Source organism: Oncorhynchus masou, chromosome 9 (genome assembly GCF_036934945.1).
Source record: "Oncorhynchus masou masou isolate Uvic2021 chromosome 9, UVic_Omas_1.1, whole genome shotgun sequence".
Classification (NCBI taxonomy): Eukaryota; Metazoa; Chordata; class Actinopteri; order Salmoniformes; family Salmonidae; genus Oncorhynchus; species Oncorhynchus masou.
Genome location: NC_088220.1, coordinates 67,272,028 through 67,291,543, shown reverse-complemented (window position 1 = coordinate 67,291,543; position 19,516 = coordinate 67,272,028). Strand labels below are relative to the sequence as shown.

Sequence of the window (19,516 nt, the reverse complement as noted above, 5' to 3'; positions counted from 1 at the left end):
AATTCTGTTTTTGTTTTTGAGTATCTCCTGAGGCTTTTTTGTGCTATTCCTACCACCTTTTGGATTTGCCATTTTTGTATTTAAGGACTTCTCCTTTTTACTTTATTAAATACACCGTCTTAAGTACTGCTGTGTCTGCCTCATCTTCTGGTTTCTGCTGACTATTCGTGGCTCAGTTGGTTAAGTGACTGTTTCTCACTCCGGAGACCCAGGTTTGTAACCGGGTCCTGACAGTTATTTTGTATTTGTGTCATGTTCAGTCTTTTCTATTAAAACATGGACACTTACCATGCTGCATATTGGTCCGATCCTTGCTACACCTCTTCAGATTAAGAGGAGGAAGCAGGTAGCTAGTTTGAATGTTGTCTGTGCTGCCAACGAACAGCACACTGCGTGAGTTTCACAAGCAGTGTTCCAACGACAGGTACCACAGGCCTGGTATCCACACCTTGATGGAAAGGTGGAGGTGGGGGTGCTTAACTCTATCTGGAGAAGTGGCTAATTTGTGTAATTGATCTTGTTATGTGTTCTCTGGGGTGGCTGGAGATCCAGGTTCAATTCAACCTCTCCTCACCTCAGCTCAATCCTGGTTTGAGTCCAGGCACTGTAGCAGCCAACAGGGAGACCCGTGGGGCAGCACACAATTGGCCCAGCATCGTCCGGGTTAGGGGAGGGTTTGGCCGGCAGGGATGTTCTTGCCCCATCATGCTCTAGCGACTCCTGCGGCAGGACAGGTGCAATGCATGCTGACACAGTCGCCAGGTGCTTCCTCCGACACATTGGTGTGGCTGGCTTCCGGGTTAAGCAGGCATTGTGTCAAGAAGCAGCTGGCTGGGTTGTGTTTCGGAGGACGTACGGCTCTCGACCTTCGCCTCTCTCTCGAGTCGGTATGGGAGTTGCAGTGAAGACTTTAACTACCAATTGGATACCACGTAAAATGAAGTAAAAAATATATAAACAAATACTAATAATCAAATTAAAAAGTCTCCACCTCTCTAAACTGTTATCTAATTGCAGTCAAGTCTCCACCTCTCTAAACTGTTATCTAATTACAGTCAAGTCTCCACCTCCCTAAAGGAGGCGTTATCTAATTACAGTCAAGTCTCCACCTCTCTAAACTGTTATCTAATTACAGTCAAGTCTCCACCTCCCTAAAGGAGGCGTTATCTAATTACAGTCAAGTCTCCACCTCTCTAAACTGTTATCTAATTGCAGTCAAGTCTCCACCTCTCCAAACTGTTATCTAATTGCAGTCAAGTCTCCACCTCTCTAAACTGCTATCTAATTACAGTCAAGTCTCCACCTCCCTAAAGGAGGCGTTATCTAATTACAGTCAAGTCTCCACATCCCTAAAGAAGGTGTTATCTAATTGCAGTCAAGTCTCCACCTCTCTAGACTGTTTCCATTTCGAATAATTTATGAAACTGGAGATGAAAACTGACACAAATACTTTTTTTCTGCCGGTTTGGACTTAATTTAATTTTCTCCGCTGTAAATAAAATTTCCATTTTATTTGCTCTCATAACATACCTTTTTCCTTTCAATCAAGCTAAAGTAAACCGACACCCACTTGCAATAACCCTTTGGAAGTTGTACAGATTGATCATTTGGCTGGTACAGACAACACAGGATACAACACAGGATATTCTCCATGACAGAAACTGTTATTCCCATCCAACAGACATCTCTTGCTCTAACAGGCTCAAATTATGAGGGGCATGTTGGTGGTTCACTAACTTCAGACAAGGAGCCAAAGAGAACACATCTCTCATCTGTCCCCCCCTCATTGGCTAAGATGCTATTCTGGACCTGGGTCACGTGTCTCTCCCACTCAGAAATGTACAGTGGCTCCTGGCTGCTGTCAGTTTTAATAGGGAAAACTGACTGGAACCATTGAGGAGATGGAAACGCTCCGCTCCTTCAATAGAAACATTGTTTAGCAAAGTTATCAATAGCAGCAGAGTGGCCATTGCCAGATAGAAGGCTTGAATTTGACCAACAACACACAGGTCACATTGAGGAGCTTAGCGCTCTTGTGAGGAGGAGGTGGTGACACACACACAGACGTCCACTCTGTTGTCTATGGCCTTTTAATCCTTTGTTCTGAAAGAGGCGGAAAGGTCAGGATTAGCATCAGGGTCTATGACATAACTATCTATCATAGAGATTTCACTGTCACTATATGAGCCATGTTTCCCTCTGAACTCAATATCAGTGCAACACAATTGTTAAATGTGATGTAAATTAGACAAAAACATGTGTCATTAACATTAGTAGTTGTTTGCCAGACACCACTAAAGGTTATCCCAAACACCATTGAATACCATGAGATACAATCCTAAAACATGAGATTACACCAGTGCCATTTCTTCCTTTACGCAGACTATGTGATACTCGTAGCCCCGTGGCTTCCTAGGGGGTCAAAAATAAATAAATAAACTCAGTCGGGGTCTCAATTTACTGTTGAGATTTAGAAAAGTAGAATTCACAAGGTGCAATTTCGACATTTGGTAGTGCATCAGCCATTTTCAACTTGTTATGACATTCAATTAGCCCATGTCAGCTAGCATTGCTAGGTAAGGTAGTTTAGCCATCTATCTAAACCTTGTGGTCGGCCTAATCCTTACCGGACACGCAGGGCATGTGCTCAGGGGCCCTGACATCCAGGGGGCCCCCGTTAATATTGTTGCCAAAGTCATGGAAAAAAATGCATAGAATTGCAGAAAATTGGCTTTAAAACTGCAACATTTTCTCTGCCCCATGGCAAAAATGTGTAGAATTAGGATGGAAATTGTGCGTTAGGCAGGTACAGTGGTTAATGTTTGGAGGGGAATTCTAAACTAAAACTAACAACCAATTATGCTCACAACACGATAGTTAGAAATGTCCAATGCACCTGTCAGTTTGAATAAAAAAAAGCACATTTCTGTATCCTTGTAGAATTTGACCATCTGGCAGCTGTTTCTCTCGTGGTGCCAAGTTCCGGGTAGAGAGCTCTGTGTGGATGTCTCCTGGGCTGGGTGCCACGACTAAGAGTCACTGACTCTGGCTCCACTGTCTGGTTGTAGTTTAACTGTTGCTAAAACACAGTCTGAGAGAGAAAGAGAGAGAGAGAATGTTGTAGTAACATTTTGTGCAACAGTTGGCTAACAATTTGACATCATATATAGCTGTCGGTTTTTAAAGGGTGGTTGTATCACATTGAACATTGAGGTAGAGTATGTATCTGTCTCCCTGGACTCATATACCTCATGTAAGTGAAATGGGGGGACATGGTGATGATGATGATTGATTGTGGAAAGATTGTCAAAGTTGTGAATCTGAATAGCATTAGGACATTAAACAATGTGTAGGCATATTTAGGAAGACCTACCTCACACATTTTGGATGTTTCTGAGTTTGTGGAAAACATGTATTTAATCTCGATAACTAAGAGGTTAAAATGAGGGAGGTCAGTTTACTGTTTTGGTCAGCAGCATGTGCTTGCAACTGATAGGTCACTGGGCAGTGGTCTGCTCTCTCTGGCTCCGAGAGGCAGGGAATGATTGCTCCGATCCAGAGTAACGGATTTTGCCCCGCCTACAAGATGCGCTGATTGTTCTTGTTTGTTCTACGAATCAACTTTCCAGTGCGCACTGAACTACTCCGAGTCAATTTCACGTTCAATGAATAGGCTTAACTGGCGTTTTTCTCTATATAGCCACACGGTCAACTAATTGATAGGCTAAATCAATGAAATCGTACGCTAAACAATGAAATATAAGGATGGAGGCAATTTAATATTTCATGTTATAACTGAGAAATCAACGCGTCACACTGGCCACGGTTTGTGCAGGACCTCTGCAAAGGTAGGGTATTATTTTCCTTCAGCATACAACATTCCTTGTTCACTTGTTGACATTCATTACATCCTACGAGTATACGTTAGTTTGAGTGAACATCGATGTGGGTAATAGAAATATCATGAAAGAAATATCATGCATCGACTGTCATGTCAAAAATACAGTATCTTCTTCTGCCATGACTTGAGTCGCATCGTTTCCTTATAACATAATCATATTGCTTGGCATACCTGGCAGTGTTAAAACAAATAACAGTTATTAGGCGTATCACTTTTTTAATGTCTATAATGAACTAATCAGACTTTCCATATGGGCAGTAATTAATATTGGGAGGCTGGGTGTGTGATACCCACTAGTCAGTTGGACAGGTTGCTGACATTCTGCACATAGCTCCTCTCTCTATTGGCTTTTTAACATGACCCCTAGCCAGCTGTTATGCAGGGCAGCATGTGTGCAGCGCAACAACTGGAGGAATACCCATAGGGGTCCCCCGTCCTTCTCTCTCCTGTCCTACCCTTGTGCCTCTGATTCTGCATGTTTCTAAACACTCCTGTGTATGCATTTACCCCATAAAGCCTTTGTACACTAACTAAACCTTTCTCTCTGTACCGTAGGCTATATCTCTACCAATAATATGTGCTATCTCCATTTCATTCTGAGTGAAACTCTCTCGGGATGCATGCAGTATGAATGTAGCTAACACTGGCTCTCATCCAAGCCAACTCTAACTGAATAACAACACCCATTGCTTCTCACAGCCAGACTCTCTCAGCCTCAGACAGCTTCTCTTCTTCTGTAATGTGTCAGGCCTGGGAAAGTGCTTCTCTAGCTCACAGGAAGTGTCAGTCAGGGCCCTTTCTCTTTCTGTCATATTGAAACGACATTGTTTTCTTCACAGATAAAATAAGTTCACAAACCTCCTCCCACACTGCAGTGCCAGGTGGCTTGGAGGCAAAAATGTCCATTCATTAGAATCCACATAATAATCCTGTTGCTGCAGGATTATTTCCCTGCTGTAGCAGACTGGCTCAAAGATCCTACATCTGTACTAGAGAGTTGGAGATACTCTGAAGTGGCTGGTGTGAAGAAGCATGGGAACGGTCTGTCCGAGAGACTGTGGCGGCACTAATGACTGCTATGGAAATGACAGAGTCAGACTGGCCTTAAAAGGCATTGTTTGTTTGAGATGACCTGAACCAAAATGTAATTTCTGAACAGGATTCAGTGATTGGTCTGCCTGTTTGTAGCTGGACATAATGTGTGGTTTTGACAGAATGTTAAAGATGTCTATAACACCATTACCATGTAGGATGAGTAATACTGTAAACCTGTCTTCTCTACACACTACAAATTAGCCATATCTAGTTAAACCTCTCTCTTCATTCATTCAGTCAATCAATCAATCAAATGTATTTATAAAGCTCTTTTACATCAGCCGATCTCACAAAGTGCTGTACAGAAACCCAGCCTAAAACCTCAAACAGGAAGCAATGCAGATGTATAAGCACGGTCGCTAGAAAGGCAGGAACCTAGGAAGAAACCTAGAGAGGAGCCAGGCTCTGAAGGTTGACCGGTCCTCTTCTGGCTGTGCAAGGTGGAGATTATAACAGTACATGGCCAAGATGTTCAAACGTTCATTGATGACCAGCAGGGTCAAATAATAATAATGACAGTGGTTGTAGAGGGTGCAACAGGTCAGCACCTCAGGAGTAAATGTCAGTTGCCTTTTCAAACCCAATCATTCAGAGTTAGAGACAGCAGGTGGGTAGAGAGAGAATTGAAAACAGCAGGCCCAGGACAAGGTAGCACGTCAGTGATCAGGTCAGGTTTCCATAGCAGGTAGACTGGGGACAGGATATAACCCCACCAACTTTGCCAAAGTAAAGCTCCCACATCACTAGAGAGAGCTCTTCAAACCACCAACTTACTACCCTGAGACATGGCCGAGTATAGCCCACGAAGATCTCCCCCACGGTACAAACCCGAGGAGGGTGCCAACCCGGACAGGAAGATCACATCAGTGACTCAACACACTCAAGTGAGTGGGTTGATCACCCCTCCTAGGAATGGCATGGAAGAGCAGCAGTAAGCCAGTGACTCAGCCCCCCATAACAGGTTTAGAGGCAGAGAATCCCAGTGGAGAGAGGGCAACCGGCCAGGCAGAGACAGCAAGGGCAGTTGGTCGCTCCAGTGCCTTTCCATTCACCTTCACACTCCTGGGCCAGACTACACTCAGTCATAGGACCTACTGAAGAGATGAGTCTTCAATAAAAACTTTAAGGTCGAGACCAAGTCTGCGTCTCGCACATGGATAGGCAGACCATTCGATAAAAAATGGGCTCTATAGGAGAAAGCCCTGCCTCCAGCTGTTTGCTTAGACATTCTAGGTACAATAATGAGGCCTGCGTCTTGTGACCGTAGCGTATGTGTTGCTATGTACGGCAGGACCAAATTGGAGCAAGCCCATGTAATGCTTTGTAGGTTAACAGTAAAACCTTGAAAACAGCCCTGGCCTTAACAGGAAGCCAGTGTAGAGAGGCTAGCACTGGAGTAATATGATATTTTTTTCTCTTTTTTTATGGCCATGAAAGCAATTCCTTCTAGTTATCACAAACCAGTTATCGCAAACACCTCACTTAACCCTATATAGAAGATAGAATGTGGATAATAGAGCATATCAAACCCGAATAGACTGTGTCAAATACTTTGTTGGAACAAATCACATCTATTAAGCGTAAATGAATGTTCCGTCATCTAATTCCTTCCTAACAGGCTCAATCAGGCTTAATAACCCAGACATTTCCTCCTGTGATTAAACAAACACTGTCGGTCTGGTGAAAACCCACCTTTCACTGTTTTGGAATGAGACTGTGTTAAAGCTTGTCTGTCTGACTGACTATTTCACTCACAGCATACAGTGTCACATGTTCCACACCCCAATCTGGGCCCATGTAGGTGTCCACACTGGAGCATGTGCTATGTTTAGAACACACAGAATACTGTAAATAAAAGATGAAAGCTCTCCTTTCCTCCATAGACATGGACCAAAACAACATTCAGCTCTTTTTAGGACGGATAGAGTCAGAGGTAGACATAAGTATTCAATGCCAGGCTGATTAGTTGTGATGCACTTCATCAAGCAGAGTTTGGTTTAGGATGGCACTTTAATGTGTGTAGTGTGAAGATACAGTCACAGTACACGGCCCTCAATGCACACAGGTATGCCTTTGGGGAGTGTTGGTATGATATGAATCCTTGTAGCCATTGATGTAAGATTCATGCAGCAGATGAACATAGTACAGATACTTTCCAGAGGCATTTAAAATGCTATTTGTTGTTTACACAGCATTTTTCTGTGTAACTAATTTCTATCTGTGGTCCATTTCGATTGGCATGTACCATCGGACATTGTTGTCACATGCACATACAGTAAGCAACACAGAAGCAGTTGTATAGCTTCTGTATACAAGATGAATGGTCATGAATACAGTGGTTTGGTACATAATGTGTCCCACTACAGTGGGTTAATTAGTGATCAGATTCCAGTGAAGCCTGCAGTGTACTGTGAGACCTGCAGCGTACTGTGAGACCTGTAGCGTACTGTGAGGCCTGTAGCGTACTGTGAGGCCTGCAGCGTACTGTGAGACCTGTAGCGTACTGTGAGGCCTTTAGCGTACAGTGAGGCCTGCAGCGTACAGTGAGGCCTGCAGCGTACAGTGAGGCCTGCAGCGTACAGTGAGGCCTGCAGCGTACAGTGAGGCCTGCAGCGTACAGTGAGGCCTGCAGCGTACAGTGAGGCCTGTAGCGTACAGTGAGGCCTGTAGCGTACAGTGAGGCCTGCAGCGTACTGTGAGGCCTGTCTCGTACTGTGAGGCCTGTCTCGTACTGTGAGGCCTGTCTCGTACTGTGAGGCCTGTCTCGTACTGTGAGGCCTTTGAGGCCTGTAGCGTACCGTGAGACCTGTAGCGTACCGTGAGACCTGTAGCGTACCGTGAGACCTGTAGCGTACCGTGAGGACTGTAGCGTACCGTGAGGCCTGTAGCGTACCGTGAGGCCTGTAGCGTAGCGTGAGGCCTGTGGGATCTGTAGCGTACTGTGATGCCTGTAGCATACTGTGAGGAATGTGAGATCTGAAGCGTACTGTGAGGCCTGCAGCGTACTGTGAGGCATGTGGGATCAGTAGCGTACTGTGAGGCCTGTAGCGTACTGTGAGGCCTGTAGCGTACTGTGAGGCCTGTAGCGTACTGTGAGGCCTGTAGCGTACTGTGAGGCCTGCAGCGTACTGTGAGGCATGTGGGATCAGTAGCGCACTGTGAGGCCTGCAGCGTACTGTGAGGCATGTGGGATCAGTAGTGTACTGTGAGGCCTGTATCGTACTGTGAGGCCTGTAGCGTACTGTGAGGCCTGTAGCGTACTGTGAGGCCTGTAGCGTACTGTGAGGCCTGTAGCGTACTGTGAGGCCTGTAGCGTACTGTGAGGCCTGCAGCGTACTGTGAGGCATGTGGGATCAGTAGCGCACTGTGAGGCCTGCAGCGTACTGTGAGGCATGTGGGATCAGTAGCGCACTGTGAGGCCTGTAGCGTACTGTGAGGAATGTGAGATCTGTAGTGTACTGTGAGGCCTGTGGGATCTGTAGCATACTGTGAGGAATGTGAGATCTGTAGCGTACTGTGAGGCCTGTAGCATACTGTGAGGCCTGTAGCATACTGTGAGGCCTGTGGGATCTGTAGCATACTGTGAGGAATGTGAGATCTGTAGCGTACTGTGAGGCCTGTAGCGTACAGTGAGGCCTGTAGCGTACAGTGAGGCCTGTAGCGTACAGTGAGGTCTATGGCATTCTGTGAGGTCTACTTTAACTTGTGTGTAGGAAGGACTGGGTAGGACGGGGTAAATGTGGTTATGTGAGCAAGCAGGGTTTATGTTCTCCTCACAGCTTAACAGCACTGGTATTTCTGCATCACCCTCCAGTGCTTTGGAGCATAACGCAATCCTCTTACGTTACATATTAAACATCTAAATGGGTCTGAAAGTTTTCTGTTCAAACAGTGTTGTTCTCCAATCTGGTCTCCAAGTCTGTAACCTTTCATCCTGAAAGAAAAAGAACCTGAATTGCATAAAATCTTCTGCAATGTTTGAATATTTTATGAGTGATAGTACCTACAGTATGTTCGTAATTGTTTGTTTGTTGTTCATGTAGCTTACATTTGTCGGTCTCATTTTCTTGTTGTTAGTAGTTACTATCTTGTCTCATTGCTACAACTCCCATATGGGCTCGGGAGAGACGATGGTGGAGAGCCATGCGTCCTCCGAAACACAACCCAACAAAGCCGCACTGCTTCTTAACACAGCGCACATCCAACCCGGAAGCCAGCCACCCCAACGTGTTGGAGGAAACACTGTGCACCTAGCGACCTGGTCAGCGTGCACTGCACCCAGCCCGCCAGGAGTCGCTAATGCGCAATGAGACAAGGATATCCCTACCGGCCAAACCCTCCCTAACCCGGACGAAGCTAGGCCAATTGTGTGCTGTCCCATGAACCTCCCGGTCTCGGCCGGCTGTGACAGAGTCTCTGGTGGCACAGAGCGTACAGTGAGGCCTTAGACCACTGCGCTACCTGGGAGGCCCGTCTGTCTCATTTTCAAGTCGTAGCTTTAGGCTTATAGAAAAGATGTTGACGATAATTCATGATAGCCCTGTGTGTGATACTTACAGGTAGTACGGTCAAAGTACTTCAAAGTATCTATTTTCTGAGTATTAACCATGCTTTGCACCACAGGATTGTATTTACTTTCTGAGAGCAGGACAATGAAATGTTCAGCTCTGTATCCTCTGTGATCTCTCTCTGAATGGTGTACAAGTCTTAACTGATTGCAGTACTTAGAGCTGCTGTTCTGTTCTCACCAGAGCCTTACATCATGTGCTTACTTTTCCATGAAAGTCTTAATGATCGTTAACATGACTCTGTAATCTGCACATGCTTTGTTCCTGCGTGCTGTTGACATGGCGATGGACAAACAATAAAATGGGGAGAAGACAGAACAATACTGTGAAACGTTTGATGGTCAGAAATTAGGCATGAAAGGAGGCTAGCGGTCAAGTAGTCAGACTGTAGCGCAGAGCGGTGGACCACAGCGGTCCAAGTAATGGAAAATAGCCATCTATGTCTCAGCTGTAACAGCAAAGTGACTCTGTGGTGGGTCCAGCAGTTGGTCCTAATAATGTACACCAGGCACAATAAATGATGAGGGCATTTGAGGTTCCTCCATCTGTGCCTGATGGCCTCGAGTCGCCGCACATTCCTTTTTAGGGGGAGGCCAGCATCTTAGGAAGGCTCGGGGACAGTGTGGTCTTCTGTACCGCTTTGTTCCTTTTCTTTAGCATATTTATTCATCATTTCCATGTGCACTTTCATGTAGAAACCATATGTTATATGCAGTGGCGATTTTTGCATGTACATCTTGGTGGGGCAAAAAATATATATGTTTTTGATGCGTGCTAGGTGGTAAACATAGCCCTGAATGATGCATTGCCACTGGTTATATGACATGACTTCACTGTTGTGCTGTTATAGTGGAATATAACACCTTATTAATGAAGTGACTGTATAGAGGTGAGACCACTCTTCTCCTCCTGTCTCTTCATTCTTAGCACCAGCCTCTCGTTTAGTGGTGGTTACATCACCTGTTCACCTGAGCATGTCCAGGGCGACCGGAACGTGTGAAGTTGTAAAGAGAATTTATAAAGCATGTATAATGCATGCTGTTTTCCCACTGCCACGCTGAGCCTGCCAACAGGTTGGTCTGTGGAGAGGGGGGGGGGGGGGGGGTGAGGGTTGATTTAGAGAGGTGGGGGGGTAGCTGTGAAGCACGCTCAGACCGGACTAGATGAAAGGTCTAAAGGAGTCCCGCAGTGTCACCACGAGTCTCCGTTTCCCCCGGTAACTTAATCTGCTGCTGATGAGTCACGGACACAATCACCTTGGAATTTGACACCTGGATGAGAGGTGTGTGTGCGTGAATTGCCGCTCTCTATTGTACTACCTTCCAACTTTAAAGGCGTAATCGACCTGAAGAGTGATATTTTAATTTATCCCAAATTTGCTGTCAATCGTTTCACAGATTGTGGGACGTTTGTTCATTACTGTCTGTATTGTTATTACCTAGCATGAAAATAATTGGATGCCTAAGACCTGAAGGTGAACTGTCTCCACATTGTCTTCCTTTTAATAGGTCATTTGACAGAATAATACATTCAGTAGTGTACAGTGGAGTGTTGTGTAAAAACCAGCTGATATTACATGGTACAGTATCGTACTGTAGGCAGCTTTTGGAAACAAAAGTTGTTTTATTTTAACCCCCTTTTTCTCCCCAATTTCGTGGTATCCAATTGCTGGTAGTTACTGTCTTGTCTCATCGCTACAACTCCTGCACGGACTCGGGAGAGGCGAAGGTCGAGAGCCATGCGTCCTCAGAAACACAACCCAACCAAGCCGCACATCTTAACACAGTGCGCATCCAACCCGGAAGCCAGCCACACCATTGTGTCGGAGGAAACACAGTACACCGAGCGACCTGGTCAGTGTGCACTGCGCCCAGTCGCTAGTGCACCGGCCAAACCCTCCCTAACCCGGACGACACTCAGCCAATTGTGTGCCGCCCCATGTGCCTCCCGGTCGCGGCCGGCTGCTACAGAGCCTGGGCTTGAACCCAGAGACTCTGGTGGCACAGCCTTAGACCACTGCGACACCCGGGAGGCACAAAACAGTTTTTGATGTAATGTCTTCTAGTTCATCATTGGCTGCTAGTAATATTTGGACTGATCTCCAGATAGCCCAATATTTGACCACGGCACCCAGGTGAATGTTGTTATCTCTTGGGGCCAGTGCTGGCTCAGTGATTTGAATCGCTAGATTTCTTTACTATGTCTCAAATTCAGTTGCAAATGCAACACCTTGGCACATTCTTCCATCAATCTTCCCAGTTGTGGTAGTAGGCTAGGTCATATTAATACCATTCATCTAACGAAGGTATTATTGTTTTAGTTTTATACAGGTTACAGACCTCTTAAAGTTTGAACTTTGAACATTCAAGATTTTAAAAGTTTGTTTGGAAGCGGAAAACATCCTCTTCCACTATCAAAGACCAACTCGATTTACAAGATCAAGGCCTGTACTTTTATTTAGAATAAGCAGTATGACTAGAAGCAGAATAAGCTATTTCTGCATAACGTTTTCAATACTGTATATTAGTCAATATGCCGAGCTTAGGTCATGGGAAACTGGCTTGTTCAACCCAGATGGTTATGATTACCATTGACTTCTCTGTGTGTCTGCTGTGCTCTGACCTACAGGCAACTGCCAAAATAATGGAAACACTTGAGTGAATGTTGGTGTTTCCTTTATTTTGATATTTACCTGTATATCATCTGTGGGTTGGTTCAACAGGCAGTCTGCTTTAGTGGTTATTTCTACCCACGCTGTCTCTTCACACTGTTTATAAAGAGGCCATGGAGCAGGCTTGTTGATACATAAAACTGTTAGTGTTGTTGACAGATACAGCCGTTTGAGTGTGTCATAGAGGACATGAAACCTGCCTGTTAGAGTGTGGGGTAGAGGACAGGAAACTTGCCTGCTCCATACAGTAACAATGAAAGGCTTGACATTTTTGCCTCCAAACTTGCCTACTCCATTCTGCAGTAACAGGTTATTACTTCATCAAAGCCTTCATCCAAGTGTTTTTCTCTTTCATAATAATTGTCTTCTTCATAAACCTATGTCTCAGATATTTACACTTTCCCCATAGCAATATCACTTATTTTATTTTTTATTTTACCTTTATTTAACTAGGCAATTCAGTTAAGAACAATTTCTTATTTTCAATGACGGCCGAGGAACTGTGGGTTAACTGCCTGTTCAGGGGCAGAATGACATTGTCAGCTCTGGGGTTTGAACTTGCAACCTTCCGGTTACTAGTCCAACGCTCTAACCACTAGGCTACCCTGCCACCCCACTTACCCATCACACAGTTTAACAAATACATCTGCTACTTAAATAAAGTGATCGTCAATGTGTCTTTGGGGCTTTGTATTACACGGTGAGTATATCTGAACCTAAAACTACAATTACCTCTGCATTTGTACAGTGAAATGTAGACTTGAGCACATGGCTAGTGGTTCAAAACTTATCTTATTGGTTAATGTTCTCTGAGTTAGTAAGGTGTATGGTGGTGGACTCAGACAGTGGAGACACAGAGTAGTACTGCCTGCTAACAGCATTAAATGCATTACATGGAGATACCAGTGTAAGAACAGGTTAGTGTAAATGAGAAAGTGTGTGTGTGTGTGTCCCTCTATATATTTGTTTGTGTGTGTTTTCTGTCTGTGTTCAATATGTTTCCTGGGTGCATGTTTGTGTGCGTGCGTGTGTGTGTGTCTGCTTTGATGTGTCATCGCCTTCAGCACCCCTATCACCTCCCTCTAACCTGTAGGAAGTGTCTGTGCGGAGCCAGAGAGGACAGCGGGACACTGGCGCTCCAGACGACGGACTGCAAGAGCCTACCCAACCTACAACACAGGCATGGGACAGTAACCAATAACCTGGAGCATACAGTATAGCATACAGTATAGAGCTCATCTTTTCGGTCAACTTCAAGACTGGAGGGTTGCTGATACTTGGAGTCTTCCTGTCTAGTATTGGGAGTAGCAGACAGTCAGTCCTAGCAGCCAACAGTGGACAGTAGGCAGCCAGCGAGCAGAGGGAGCGAGTGAGCTGTGAATGTTTAAGTGTGTAACTGGGCCTGCCAGTCCCGGGGGAGAGCGGAGGAGTATTGTTACACTCCCTGACAGACCTTATACATGTTTCATCTGCTCCTTGGAGAACAGACGCCCCCTTTGTTGTCTCATCCATCCGTCTCTCCTGGCCCGAGACGCTGCTGCAAATCGCTAGTCTCGCCGTCGCCCGGCGACCAGCAACAGCCACACATCTCCCCACAGCTGAGGACCAGGCCAGGCCCAGGGTATCTGAAGGGCTCACCTGTAAGCTAAACTTGAAAACCAGTGGTGAGGAACCAGAAGAGGATATAAGGCTATATGAGAGATCAGTAAATGAGGACGACCCAGTATTTTTTGAGTGCGTGCTGTGCTATTGGAGCATCTTGGCACCTGACTCTCAACAACCAGCTACTGCCTCAGCTTCCGCCAACTACAGCTCCCAGCAAGCCTGCCAACTACTAAAACGGTGAGCCAGCCAGCACCTCTCCTCCAATATCCACTGTCCTAGTAGCAGTCTCTGAGTGTGATTGTGTGTCTGTGAGTCTGAGCCTCGACCATGAACGAGAACTTACGGCCCCCGTCGCTCCAGTTGAGTGTCCCCCGCGATGCCCCTGCCTACTCGGATGGGAGGAATGGCGGGGTCTTGGATGGTCCTGTGTGGTCAAGCTCGTCCACCCCAACAGTACGACGCAAGCGCTTCAAGATGCGGCGCATGAAGAACGTGCCCAGCGAGAAAGAGAAGGAGAAAGACAGGGGCAGGCTGGTGAATGGGTGGCTAGTCTCTACCCGCTCCCACTCGGACTCCAAGGAGTACCTGCAGCTGCCCTCCATCGAGATCACCCCATCCAGTGACGAGGATGGGGCCACCTGGTCCAACTGCTCTACGCCCAGCGCCTCACCCCGACGCAAGCGCTTCCTGCTCCGCAAGTGGCTGAGGGTGAGAGAGAAGAAGGAGCACGCCGGCAGCGAGAGCAGGTTGGTATGGAGTATTACCTCCCCCAAACTTAAACTTCTCCTTTCTTCCCTCCTGTTTCTCCCTGAAACCCTTCATGCTGCTTTGAGCCTGCTGTCACTGTCCACTAACGTTTTAGCCAGTACTAACACAAACAGAAAGAACCTTGTCAAGGTCCTTGTCATGTTAGAATGTCTGTTTTTTTAAATTGAGCTGTAAAATCGAATAAGAATCACAGGTTTATGATCGTGAGGCAGCAGCCTGCTGCCCATTGTGCTGCCCACAAAATCAATGCTGCCCATTGTATTCAATTGTATGTGTGTGTGTGTGTGTGTGTGTGTGTGTGTGTGTGTGTGTGTGTGTGTGTGTGTGTGTGTGTGTGTGTGTGTGTGTGTGTGTGTGTGTGTGTGTGTGTGTGTGTGTGTGTGTGTGTGTGTGTGTGTGTGTGTGTGTGCGTGTGTGTGTGTGTGTGTGTGTGTGTGTGTGTGTACAGTGCCTTGCGAAAGTATTCGGCCCCCTTGAACTTCGCGACCTTATGCCACATTTCAGGCTTCAAACATAAAGATATAAAACTGTATTTTTTTGTGAAGAATCAACAACAAGTGGGACACAATCATGAAGTGGAACGACATTTATTGGATATTTCAAACTTTTTTAACAAATCAAAAACTGAAAAATTGGGCGTGCAAAATTATTCAGCCCCCTTAAGTTAATACTTTGTAGCGCCACCTTTTGCTGCGATTACAGCTGTAAGTCGCTTGGGGTATGTCTCTATCAGTTTTGCACATCGAGAGACTGACATTTTTCCCATTCCTCCTTGCAAAACAGCTCGAGCTCAGTGAGGTTGGATGGAGAGCATTTGTGAACAGCAGTTTTCAGTTCTTTCCACAGATTCTCGATTGGATTCAGGTCTGGACTTTGACTTGGCCATTCTAACACCTGGATATGTTTATTTTTGAACCATTCCATTGTAGATTTTGCTTTATGTTTTGGATCATTGTCTTGTTGGAAGACAAATCTCTGTCCCAGTCTCAGGTCTTTTGCAGACTCCATCAGGTTTTCTTCCAGAATGGTCCTGTATTTGGCTCCATCCATCTTCCCATCAATTTGAACCATCTTCCCTGTCCCTGCTGAAGAAAAGCAGGCCCAAACCATGATGCTGCCACCACCATGTTTGACAGTGGGTATGGTGTGTTCAGTGTGATGAGCTGTGTTGCTTTTACGCCAAACATAATGTTTTGCATTGTTGCCAAAAAGTTCAATTTTGGTTTCATCTGACCAGAGCACCTTCTTCCACATGTTTGGTGTGTCTCCCAGGTGGCTTGTGGCAAACTTTAAACAACACTTTTTATGGATATCTTTAAGAAATGGCTTTCTTCTTGCCACTCTTCCATAAAGGCCAGATTTGTGCAATATACGACTGATTGTTGTCCTATGGACAGAGTCTCCCACCTCAGCTGTAGATCTCTGCAGTTCATCCAGAGTGATCATGGGCCTCTTGGCTGCATCTCTGATCAGTCTTCTCCTTGTATGAGCTGAAAGTTTAGAGGGACGGCCAGGTCTTGGTAGATTTGCAGTGGTCTGATACTCCTTCCATTTCAATATTATCGCTTGCACAGTGCTCCTTGGGATGTTTAAAGCTTGGGAAATCTTTTTGTATCCAAATCCGGCTTTAAACTTCTTCACAACAGTATCTTGGACCTGCCTGGTGTGTTCCTTGTTCTTCATGATGCTCTCTGCGCTTTTAACGGACCTCTGAGACTATCACAGTGCAGGTGCATTTATATGGGACTTGATTACACACAAGTGGATTGTATTTATCATCATTAGTCATTTAGGTCAACATTGGATCATTCAGAGATCCTCACTGAACTTCTGGAGAGAGTTTGCTGCACTGAAAGTAAAGGGGCTGAATAATTTTGCACGCCCAATTTTTCAGTTTTTGATTTGTTAAAAAAGTTTGAAATATCCAATAAATGTCGTTCCATTTCATGATTGTGTCTCACTTGTTGTTGATTCTTCACAAAAAAATACAGTTTTATATCTTTATGTTTGAAACCTGAAATGTGGCAAAAGGTCGCAAAGTTCAAGGGGGCCGAATACTTTCGCAAGGCACTGTATGTATGTATATGTGTGTGTGTGTGTGTGTGTGTGTGTTGTACACACACCACGAGGCAGGAATAGAAGCTGTCAGTTAAAAGCTGTCAGTAGCGCCTGTTCAAATGCAGTGTTCAAATGCACCATGACCTAGAGGTAACAAAATCATTCTGAAAATCCCTGCTGAATTGCACATAGATGTATTTAGAGAACATAGAGGCCGAGGGTCAGTGGATTCAAGCAGTCTAATGATTTGGTTACTGTGCATTACCATGTAAAGAGCCCCATGATCACTAGTTTCAAGTTATATTGTTACATGCACAGGATACAACGGGTGTAAAACAGTATAGTGGAATGCTTAACCTCTGCGCTATTTCCTAATATTCCACAATAGAAGTAATAATATAGATAAGAACTAAAACACTTGAAATGCAAGACAACACAAAAAAAGAAAAGAACAAAAAAAGAACAAGAAAAGACCTCACTACCCTCTGGAGAGCATTGCGGTTGTGGGCGGAGCAGTTGCCGTACTAGGCGGTGATACAACTCGACAGGATGCTCTCGATTGTGCATCTGTAAAAGTTTGAGTGCTTTTGGTGACAAGTTAATTTTCTTCAGCCTCCTGAGGTTGAAGAGGCGCTGTTGCGCCTTCTTCTTCATGCTGTCTGTGTGGGTGGACCATTTCAGTTTGTCTGTGATGTGTACGCCGAGGAACTTAAAATGTTCCACCTTCTCCACTACTGTCCCGTCAATGTGGATAGGGGGGTGCACCCTCTGCTGTTTCCTGAAGTATATGATCATCTCCTTTGTTTTGCTGACGTTGAGTGTGAGGTTGTTTTCCTGACACCACAATCCGAGGGCCCTCACCTCCTCCCTGTAGGCTGTCTTGTCGTTGTTGGTAATCAAGCCTACCACTCTGTGTTGTCTGCTTGATGATTGAGTTGGAGGCGTGCATGGCCACGCAGTCATGGGTGAACAGGGAGTACAGGAAAGGGCTGAGAGCGCACCCTTGTGGGGCCCCAGTGTTGAGGAACAGCGGGGTGGAGATGTTGTTTCCTACCCTCACCACTTGGGGGTGGCTCGTCAAAGTTCAGGACCCAGTTGCACAGGGCGGGGTCGAGACCCAGCGTCTCGAGCTTAATGACGAGTTTGGAGGGTACTATGGTGTTAAATGCTGAGCTATAGTCGATTAACAGCATTCTTACATAGGTATTCCTCTTCTCCAGATGGTTTAGGGCAGTGTGCAGTGTGATTGCGTTGCCTGTGGACCTATTGGGGCGGTAAGCAAATTGGAGTAGATAAGGTCTTACCGTATACACAGGTATTACAGTATATACAGGTCAGTCCAGTGCCAGCACTGTTAATACAATGTGCAGGGGTTTTTGAGTGATTAAGGAAGGAATATACATGTATAGTGCATTCGGAAAGTATTCAGGCTCCTTGACTTTCTCCACGTTTTGTTACGTTGCAGCAATATACAAAAATGTATTAAATTGGTTTTTTTTCGCTCATCAATCTACACACAATACCCCAAAGTATAAAAAAAGAAAGTAAGGAAATATCTAATTTCCATAAGTATTCTAACCCTATACTCCGTACTTTGTTGAAGCAGCTTTGGCAGCAATTACAGCCTCTAGCCTTCTTGGGTATGATGCAACAAAGCTTGGCACACCTGTATTTGGGGAGTTTTTCCCATTCTTCTCTGCAGACCCTCTCAAGCTCTGTCAGGTTGGATGGGGAGCATTGCTGCACAGCTATTATCAGGTCTCTTCAGAGATGTTTGATCGGGTTCAAGTCCGGGTTCTGGCTGGGCCGTTGTCCTGTTGGAAGGTGAACCGTCGCCCCAGTCTTTCCCTCGCTCCTGATTAGTCTCCCAGTCCCTGCCACTGAAAAACATCTCCACAGAATGATGCTGCCACCACCATGCTTCACCGTAGGGAGGATGTCAGGTTTCCTCCAGACATGACGCTTGGCATTCAGGCCAGAGTTCAATCTTGGTTTCATCAGACAAGAGAATCTTGTTTCTCATGGTCTGAGAGTCCTTTAGGTGTCTTTAGGCAAACTTCAAGCGGGCTGTCATGTGATTTTTACTGAGGAATGGCTTCCGTCTGGCCACTCTACCATAAAGGCCTGATTGGTGGAGTGCTGAAGAGATGGTTGTCCTTCTGGAAGATTCTCCCATCTCCGCAGAGAAACTCTGTCAAAGTGACCATCAGGTTCTTGGTCACCTTCCTGACCTAGGCCCTTCTCCCCCGATTTCTCAGTTTGGCCAGGGGGCCAGCTCTAGGAAGAGTCTTGGTGTTCCTAACTTCTTCCATTTAAGAATGATAGAGACCATTGTCTTCTTGAGAACCTTCAATACTGCAGAAATCTTTTGGTACCCTTTCCCAGATCTGTGCCTCGACCTAATTCTGTCTCGTAGCCCTGTGGACAATTTCTTCGACCTCGTGGCTTGGATTTTGCTCTGAAATGTACCGTTAACTGTGGGACCTTAAACACAGTTGTGTGCCTTTCAAAAATCAGTACGATACAGTACAGTACAGAAAAGAAAAGAAAAGTAGAGCAGGGTATAGGTCAGTACTATACAGTACATTACTCTGCAGTAGATTCGTTTTTTTTTAAATACAGTACTGTAGAGCAGAATACACTGTACTTTACTGTACTGCACTATAGTCTACTGTACCGAACTATACTGTGCTATACTATGTTGCCCAAACTTGTCAAACATAAACGACTATGCTGGGTACAGAATTGATCACAAGTCATTTTGATGTCAATCATCATCATTATAGTCTTCTTCTTTGGGAGCGGCAATCATTAGAATAATAGCCAGTTTAATTGGACAGATATACACTG

The 19,516-nt window shown here is 45.4% G+C and overlaps 1 protein-coding gene across 4 annotated transcripts in view; it reads left to right on the top strand.

The window, feature by feature from the left end:
- Positions 1-3,621: 3,621 nt before the first annotated feature.
- LOC135546536 (protein Aster-B-like) overlaps positions 3,622-19,516 on the top strand; it is a 107,950-nt gene continuing 92,055 nt past the window's right edge. For all 4 annotated transcript variants that reach the window (XM_064975040.1, XM_064975038.1, XM_064975039.1 and 1 more), the window contains exons 1-2: positions 3,622-3,848; positions 13,329-14,586. In XM_064975040.1, coding sequence (XP_064831112.1) covers positions 14,168-14,586 — 419 coding nt within the window. In that variant the 5' untranslated portion in view covers positions 3,622-3,848; positions 13,329-14,167. The remainder of the gene's footprint in view (positions 3,849-13,328; positions 14,587-19,516) is intronic.